The sequence below is a fragment of the Stegostoma tigrinum genome, chromosome 5, assembly GCF_030684315.1.
Source record: "Stegostoma tigrinum isolate sSteTig4 chromosome 5, sSteTig4.hap1, whole genome shotgun sequence".
In the NCBI taxonomy this organism is placed as follows: Eukaryota; Metazoa; Chordata; class Chondrichthyes; order Orectolobiformes; family Stegostomatidae; genus Stegostoma; species Stegostoma tigrinum.
Genome location: NC_081358.1, coordinates 72,098,638 through 72,108,267, shown reverse-complemented (window position 1 = coordinate 72,108,267; position 9,630 = coordinate 72,098,638). Strand labels below are relative to the sequence as shown.

General features: G+C 41.5%; 1 protein-coding gene across 1 annotated transcript in view; it reads left to right on the top strand.

The window, feature by feature from the left end:
- The first annotated feature begins 205 nt into the window (after window positions 1–205).
- The window catches only part of LOC132209626 (chloride channel protein C-like), a 69,377-nt gene continuing 59,952 nt past the window's right edge, over window positions 206–9,630 (top strand). The window contains exon 1 of the mRNA XM_059646361.1: window positions 206–289. Coding sequence (XP_059502344.1) covers window positions 287–289 — 3 coding nt within the window. The 5' untranslated portion in view covers window positions 206–286. The remainder of the gene's footprint in view (window positions 290–9,630) is intronic.

The window sequence follows — 9,630 nt, the reverse complement described above, 5'->3', positions numbered from 1 at the left end:
ATTTGTAAGCTTTCACCAGTAAAATATAATTGTGGAACTATTCGAATTATGTTCTGAAATTTTTCATAAGGTAAAATATATGAGAAGTGTCTTAGAACTGATTATCTTCTCCATCAGGTACACTGGAGCATTATATGGCAGGATAATTGGTCTCATCATGGTGTCAATGTTTGGTGTCCAAACTGACAAATATGGGGCTTGGATAGATCCTGGCCTTTTTGCAATAATTGGAGCTGCCTCATATTTCTGTGGGGTATCTAGACTGACAATCTCGCTCACTGCTATCATGGTAAGATATGTTCATTCAAAACATCATTAATTATTTTAGCTAATAGTGGCTTTGTTTTCTAACTTTATACTGGTCAGATTTAGACATCTTAGAAAATACCAACTATGTGCCGCATATTTGTGGCACTGGCTCAAGTTTCTTTCTGTTTTTGCCTCTGATTATTGTGATTGTTTCATTGTCTTCTGTACCTACTTGATACTCCCTTTTCTATTGGTAAAAGCTTTTGACATTGCTGCTTCAATTTAATCAGATTCCATGAAAGATGTTGTGTCTATGTTGCTCACTCAAAAAATAGACCGGTTTCTTAAGGCTCCCTTAAGAATTCTGGGGTTTACTCAAATCTGTTGGTCTTTGTCAGAGGTTGTATACTTTTAACAAAACTTGCTTAATTTTAAGCTCCAATCCCCTAGCAATGAAGGCCAAAATTCCAATCACTTTCTTCCTTATTTGCAGCACGTGCATACTAAGACTTTTGAGTTTCATGCAGAAGAACACCCAGTTCCCTCTGCATGGCACGTTTGTTTCAGTCTTTTTCTGTTTAAGTAATAGTCTGCCTTTTGATTCTTCTGAACTGGGTGCACATCCTTACTGTTTGCTGCATTGAACTTCACTGAGGGTGGTGATGGGAGATTTTAATTTTCCCAACATTGACTGGGATTCACTCAGTGTTAGAGGTCAAGATGGAGCAGAATTTGTAAGGTGCGTCCAGGAGGTTTTTCTAGAGCAGTATGTATGTAATCCAACTCGGGAAAGGGCCATACTGGACCTGTTGCTGGCAAATGAACCTGGCCAGGTGGCTGATATTACAATAGGGGACTACTTTGGAAATAGCGACCACAATTCCGTAAGTATTACAATACTCATGGACAAGGATAGGAGTGATCCTAAAGGAAGAGTACTAAACTGGGGGAAGGTCGACTATACCAAGATTTGGCAGGATCTGAGGAATATAGATTGGGAGAAACTGTTTGAAGGTAAATGCACATTTGATATGTGGGAGGCTTTTAAGGAGAGGTTGATTAGCGTGCAGGAGAGACATGATCCTGTGAAAATGAGGAATAGAAAAGGCAAGATTAGGGAGCCATGGATGACAGGTGAAATTGTGAGACTAGCCAAGAGAAAAAAAGGAAGCATACATGAGGTCTAGGTGACTGAACACAGACGAAGCTTTGCAAGAATATCGGGAATGTAGAGCGAATCTGAAAAAAGGGATTAAGAGGGCTAAGAGAGGACATGAGATATTGCTGGCAAACATGGTTAAGGAAAATCCCAAAACCTTTTATTCATGTATAAAGAGCAAGAGGGCAACTAGAGAAAGGATTTGGCCCACTTAAGGACAAAGAAGGAAAGTTATGCGCTGAGTCAGAGAAAATGGGTGACATTCTTAACGAGTACTTTGCATCGGTATTCGCCAAGGAGAGGGACATGACGGATGTTGAGGTTAGGGATAGATGTTTGCTTAGTCTAGGCCAAGTTGACATAAGGAAGGAGGAAGTGTTAGGTATCCTAAAAGACATTAAGGTGGACAAGTCCCCAGGTCCGGATGAGATCTATCCCAGGTTACTGAGGGACGCAAGAGAGGAAATAGCCGGTGCCCTAACAGATATCTTTGCAGTGTCCTTAGACATGGGTGAGGTCCCAGAGGACTGGAGACTTGCTAATGTTGTCCCTTTGTTTAAAAAGGGCAGCAAGGATAATCCAGGTAATTATTGACCAGTGAGCCTGACGTCAGTGGTAGGGAAGCTACTGGAGAAGATACTGAGGGATAGGATCTATTCCCATTTGGAAGAAAAAAGGCTTATCAGTGATAGGCAATATGGTTTTGTACAGTGAAGTTCATGTCTTACCAACTTAATAGAATTCTTTGAGGATGTGACAAAGTTGATTGATGAGGGAAAGGCTGTAGGTGTCATATACATGGACTTCAGTAAGGCGTTTGATAAGGTTCCGCATGGCAGGCTGATTGAGAAAGTGAAGTCACATGGGGTCCAGGGTGTGCTAGCTAGATGGATAAAAAATTGACTGGGCAACAGGAGACAAAGGGTAGTAGTAGAAGGGAGTTTCTCAAATTGGAGACCTGTAACCAGTGATGTTCCACAGGGATCTGTGCTGGGACCACTGTTGTTTGTGATATATGTAAATGATCTGGAGGAAGGTGTAGGTGGGCTGATCAGCAAGTTTTCTGATGACACTGAGATTGGTGGAGTAGATGATAGTGGAGGGGACTGTCAGAGATTACAGCAGAATATAGATAGACTGGAGAGTTGGGCAGATAAATGGCAGATGGAGGTCAATCCGGGCAAATGCGAGGTGATGCATTTTGGAAGATCAAATTTTTGGGCGAACTATACAGTAAATGGAAAAGTCCTAGGGAAAATTAATGAACAGAGAGATCTGGGTGTACAGGTCCATTGTTCCCTGAAGGTGACAACGGAGGTCAATAGGGTCGTCAAGAAGGCATATGGCATGCTTTCCTTTATTGGGCGGGGTATTGAGTACAAGAGTTGGCAAGTCATGTTGCAGTTGTTTAGGACTTTGGTTTGGCCACATTTGGAGTACTGTGTACAGTTCTGGTTGCCACATTACCAAAAGGATGTGGATGCTTTGGAGAAGGTACAGAGGAGGTTCACCAGGATGTTGCCTGGTATGGAGGGTGCTAGCTATGAAGAGAGGTTGAATAGATTAGGATTATTTTCATTAGAAAGACGGAGATTGAGGGGGGACTTGATTGAGGTCTACAAAATCATGAGGGGTATAGACAGGGTGGATAGCAAAAAGCTTTTTCCCAGGGTGGGGGACTCAATTACTAGGGGCCAAGAGTTCAAAGTGAGAGGAGGAAAGTTTAAGGGAGATATGTGTGGAAAGTTCTTTCCACAGAGGATGGTGGGCACCTGGAACGCTTTGCCAGCGGAGGTGGTAGACGCAGACACGTTAGTGTCTTTTAAGATATATTTGGACAGGTACATGGATGGGCAGGGAGCAAATGGACACAGACCGTTAGAAAATAGATGACAGGTTAAACAGAAGAACGCAGGCTTGGAGGGCCGAAGGGCCTGTTCCTGTGCTGTAGGTTTCTTTGTTTCTTTGTTTCTTTGTTTCATATGTCAAGTTTTTTGGCCATTCTCTCACCCTATCAATATCCTCCTTCAGATTCCTTATTTCATCATCACAACATGTCCTCCCAACTATTTTTTATATTATCCTGAAATTTTCTGAAGAAGGGTCCCGTCCCAAAATGTTTGCTTTCCTTGGTCCTCTGATGTTGCCTGGCCTGCTGTGTTCCTCCAGCTCCACACTATGTTATCTCAGACTCCATTATTGGCAATTCTCACTATCTCTGAACACATTGAAGAAGCTCTCTGTTGTTGGGTTTTATCTCACCCACCTCTGTCTTTTTTGCCCAGGTCCACTCACCCAGTCTGTGTCACAGAGATGCTGACTTCCTGCCCAGTTTTCCCAGTCCCGTTTCAGACACATAACTATATTTTATTGCAAACACATTGATGGTCTGACAGGCAACATTGAAGAACTAACCAAGGCAAAAACTGCATTTGGGACACGATTGTTTCAACTTTTCCCAATAATTACAATCCAAGTTTGGCCTCCTCATTCCATCTCACCTTAAGTATTGTTATCTTTGGAAATTGGATTGTAATTCATTTGGAAATGTTAAAAATGGAAAATGTCCTTTTAAGAAAAAAGTTATATGCGCAGCTATAATACCCTGCAGTAATGATCTGCTTCATGTTTGTCAATAAGTGTCAGAAATACTTCATCACACAAGAGGTCATGGAAATTGGAATTCCCTCCAGCAAAAAAACTGTTACGATAACATCACTTGAAAATGTCAAGACTAAGATTGATAGTAAACTATTGAGAGTCCTGGAAACAAGGTAGTGGGTTACTACCAATCAGCTGTATCTACCCTCACAGTTGCAGAGGCCTGTTTTCTACCCATTGTTGTTCTGAGCAAACAGTCAAAGGCAGGAAAATTTGGTTGAGGTATATATCATTTGTAAGAGACCTTGACCCTTGGTTACCAGTGCCTTGTGCTGAGAATTGGAACTCAGGAGCTGGATGCTTGAAACTATATCCCTCCAGGAAGCATCCAAACTGTGCAGTTAGTAACCATCATTAACAGCTACATCTCTATTGTAATACCTCTACCAAACTGAGTCCACTTGCCAACAATCAGCTATCTCCTCTTATACAGTATAAATGTTGTTTCTCCTTTTATTGGCATTTTTGTCAATTGTCCTGATTAGTCCAAGGTGAAATGTTTTGACAAAATGTGTCCTTTGTCAGCGATACCAAAATTCTGTAATACCGTGCCACTATAAATGAAATTATCTCTTAAACTATCAATGATCCTCAATCTATTTCCTTTTCAAGGAAGTGGAGGTAAGTTTATAGAGATTTCTGGTTGTTTATTAAATACTAAATATCTGTAAAGCATCTGGCGCAATATTTTTCTATTAAAATATACACATATTAAACAGTTAAAGAGGCACTGAGTATGACAATAATTCCAAGCCAAAATCAGTTATGGAAGACAAGTTGTGCCTAATTAGGAACAGTTTATTGATCTTTTTGATACAGAATCATTTGTTAAGGTCTTAAAAAATTCTAAACAGAAGGCCCATGGGGGTAAAATGTTTGTTGTAAATTAGCTAAATAGTAAGAAAAGATCATTTATTTTAATTGGCCAATAACGAACAGAGTCAGATTTGATTTGATGAATTATAAACCAGGATTATTAAAACATACTGTAAAGAAAAAATGCAGTGCAACTCGGCTTAAATTTGAACAGAGATAATAACATGTAACCTCCTAAAATTTCTTGACATCAAATTCCCTCAAGTTGGCTCCCGTTATTCACGGTAATTATGAAAATAGAATGAGGCAGCCAAAAGGATTCAGGAAGGCTTAAGAAAGGTGAATTTACATAACTGATCTTTAATGATAAATTTATTTATAATGTATTTTAGCCTTGAACCAGAATTAAATCGAATTGCTCAAAGTGTCTCATCTATTCCTAGTTTTGCAATTTTGAGACTTTAGACAAAATTTGGGCAGTATGCCAGCCAAAAAGACAAGAATGAATCCGCTTAATCAGCTGAAAACCCCAAGAAGGAGGCAATTAGACACCTGAAATAACAATATAAAAACACAGCCAAAACTAGCTGTTTACTTAGTAAGATTGTGCATTATAGAGTGATGTAACACCAATTTTGAAGAAAGGAGATCCAAGCACTATGGCTAAGATTAATTTTCATAACACTTTTCATTTTCTAATTCTGCCATGGTATGTGGAAAACAGCTGGATGGGCACATAAAATTCCTGTGAGATTTACTTGCTGAAGATTTGTACTCTTCCCACAAATTCTGCATTTAATCACAGAATTGTTACAATGCAGAAGGAGGCCATTCGATCCATGCACTGGATAATCCATTTTTTAAATACCTTTTAACATGTAACTTGGCTCTGATTAAAATACTGTGCCTAATGGCTATTCTAATCAAAGTCAGTGGAATGTAAAAAGGAACATGATGTAAAGTGGGTATTGATATGCATATGGTCACAGAAATTTGAGGGTGCATACATGAGGATCAATGGTCGGCACAACATCGTGGGCTGAAGGGCCTGTTCTGTGCTATACTGTTCTATGTTCTATGTTCTACACCAGCAGCCTGGCTACTAATTGCGGTAAGGATTACCCATTAGATGTATGTTCACATTGAGGGGAGGGTGAGACAGATTGGCGAAGGGAGCAATGGTTTTGGATACAGCAGTGGCTTTTCATAAGATTCTAATGTATCGGTGTAAATATTGAATTCGAAATCATATAATTATTTGCTATATGTGCTTTAATTCTCTTTAGCTTTCTGTTTGTCTAACTTCCTTTGTTTTTGCCTAACAAGTTTTCAAACCAATTTAAAAGAAAGTTCAAAATAGGACAAGGAACTATTCCCTGGAATACATTTAAATCTTCACCACCCAATTATCTGGGAGAGCAGATTGCTAATCTGTTACAGAAGTTTCCTGATTCATTGGAAGAGGTTCTTTGGGTGGTAAATGATCTGTCCTACAAAGATTATAAAATCCTTACAGTGTGGAAACAGGTCAGTCAGCCCAAGGAATCCACACCACCCCTCTGAAGAACATCCCACCCAGTCTCATCCTCAGTTCCCTTACCTGTAACGCTGCATTTCCCATAGCTAATCCACCTAATTTACACATCCCTGAATACTACAGGCAATTTAGCATGGCCAGTCCACCTAACCTGCATATCTTTGGACCGTGGGAGGAAACCAGAGTGCCCAATGGAAACGCACGCAGATATGGGGAGAATATACTAAGTACACATAGACAGTCTTCTGAGGATGGAATCAAATCCAGGTCCCTGCCATTGTGAGGCTGCAGTGCTAACTGCTGAATCACTGAGCTGCCCAAAGATAGTGAAAAAAAATCCTAGCAAAGCCTTCACCCTAACTTGCTCCACTGAACTCTTTTGTCTCTCTTAGAATCTTAAACAAAGCAATATTTACAAAAAGTATGGAACTATAGTATCAGTATCATAAATGAATTGGATATGTTTTCCCTCCCTCAGGAAATCTCAACACAAGCTTCACCTGAGATAATAAAATGTGAGGCTGGATGAACACAGCAGGCCAAGCAGCATCTCAGGAGCACAAAAGCTGACGTTTCGGGCCTAGACCCTTCATCAGAGAGGGGGATGGGGGGAGGGAACTGGAATAAATAGGGAGAGAGGGGGAGGCGGACCGAAGATGGAGAGTAAAGAAGATAGGTGGAGAAGGTGTGGGTGGGGAGGTAGGGAGGGGATAGGTCAGTCCAGGGAAGACGGACAGGTCAAGGAGGTGGGATGAGGTTAGTAGGTAGCTGGGGGTGCGGCTTGGGGTGGGAGGAAGGGATGGGTGAGAGGAAGAACCGGTTAGGGAGGCAGAGACAGGTTGGACTGGTTTTGGGATGCAGTGGGTGGGGGGGAAGAGCTGGGCTGGTTGTGTGGTGCAGTGGGGGGAGGGGATGAACTGGGCTGGTTTAGGGATGCAGTGGGGGAAGGGGAGATTTTGAAACTGGTGAAGTCCACATTGATACCATATGGCTGCAGGGTTCCCAGGCGGAATATGAGTTGCTGTTCCTGCAACCTTCGGGTGGCATCATTGTGGCAGTGCAGGAGGCCCATGATGGACATGTCATCAAGAGAATGGGAGGGGGAGTGGAAATGGTTTGCGACTGGGAGGTGCAGTTGTTTGTTGCGAACTGAGCGGAGGTGTTCTGCAAAGCGGTCCCCAAGCTTCACCTGAGTAAGGTATGACCCCTACTCTAACCATATTCCAAAACCCCACATTGTCTTTGCAGTCGGTGCTGGCTGCCAGTAGCAGTTGACTGCCTGAGAAATTTCAATTTAATTGGTACATTAAATTGGAGTATGTCTGAAGTTTGACCTTCGATGTTTTTTAGCTTCACCACTAGGTGTCAGAATTCCCAAAGTTTTAGAATTTTGGAATTCTTTTAAGAAGAGCTGAATATGTTTCTGATATGATGCATGATAATTGCTATGAGTTGACAATGAATCAATAACTATGAGGCAATGGGTGTTAGTTGCGCTCCAACTTTTGGAGGCTGAGTCCCGACGTTTACTGTGGGGGGGTCAGGCCCCTGTCCTTGTGTTAAGAAGCAGACCCTGAGTACACACTTGGCAGCATGTGAGCTCCTTGGCATTTTTTAAAACAGGTAGCCTCATAAATGGTTGGCTTTGGGACAACTGTCCCATTAAAGATAGTGGACATGCTTTTGCTGCTGCCATCTTAGTCAAAGACCAACCACTCTGAAGCTCCTGCACACAGGGAACCTTGAGAAATAGGCCAGCAAAAAATACAAGAAATCATGCAGACAAGTGCCAGATAAGGTGGATGTTGCTGGGATACCATTGTGCTCAAGAGAGGGGTGTGGGGGGAGGTGGTGGGGCTTGGTGGTGGGAGCTGCCTTTCCTGTCCGTGGACCCAGCTGTGGGACATTGAGTACGGATTAGGCTGATTCAGTGAGGCTGTCTTTCGGTAGCTGGTGGCCTCCACCATAGTAAGGGGTCACTCCTCCATTGGCAAAATGTTGACTGTGGGGTAAAATGACCCACATTCAGGTCTTTAATTCTGGTAATTGGCTGCCCACCTTCTTGTAGCAGTTGGTTGCAATACCCATTCTGCCTCAAAAGCTGTGCCATGCTGAGGTGCTGACGTTATGTGGTCGATGCCAGCTGAAAGTCCTGCCTGTGTCAACATTGCAACAACTGTGGAAGGTCGTCACAAAAAATGGCTATAGAATAATGTTACTGCTAAAAATGTAGCATCTTACAACTGTCCTGTCTTAAAGGGCTATAGCCCAGTGTAAAGTGAAATTTTAAAGCAGAGCATGCAGCATTGTCATAATCGACAAAGAAAATGACATCGGTGTCACTTATTGCTAAAGCGTCTGATGCTGTGTTTAATATTTACAGCTGAGTTTTGGATTACCCTGTTGTGGAATGCAAGTGGTTAGAGTAGTCAAATCCAGGATCTGGACATTTTAGAAAAATTTCATAACGATCATTGCATTTTTCTAACATATCAATTAGAAGCTAACATCAGTTTTAGGTTTTCAGGGGAAATGCAATTTCAGGGAGCTGATGAGTCATTCACTTGTAGTTCTCCCCCAGGGCTCTAACTCTGGACAAGCACACAGGTGACCATTGGAGGATTAGCAGTGTTAATGTAGAACTGAGCACTCCTAAATTTTGGAGGACTTTCCATGTTCCTTGTGAAAAAATTAGGCATTACATTTTTTAAAATCATATTTTTGTGGTAACTGCTGCCAGCTATGATGATATAACAAAAGGGTAGGAGGTGCCACAGGAGCTTTCAACTGCTGGATTACTTGCTCATCTATTCACTGGGATCTTCCAAGAATTCAAATACTGAATAAGGAAAAGGAACATGAAACAATCGTGTGATATGAAAATATAATAATTTGAGACCTCGCAATTGCCATTAGGGTAGCCTAGACTTTGGGACATATTTTGTGCACAGAGGTGAATGATCTGTCAAACTATTAATTCGAGTTAGCTTAGATCCAGTAAGGATCACAATGGCTTCTCACTGTAACAACATTAATATTTCATCTATACTGACTAAAGAAACAAGCCAGATCAAAAGCCAGGCAGCATCCTGTTATGGTGAACCAAAGAATAAATATTCAAATTCAGTGTCTTGTTTAGGCATTTCCCTTGCCAAAATCCTTAATATAATCATTCCAAACAACTGCAGATTTTTCAAGAAATTCGATA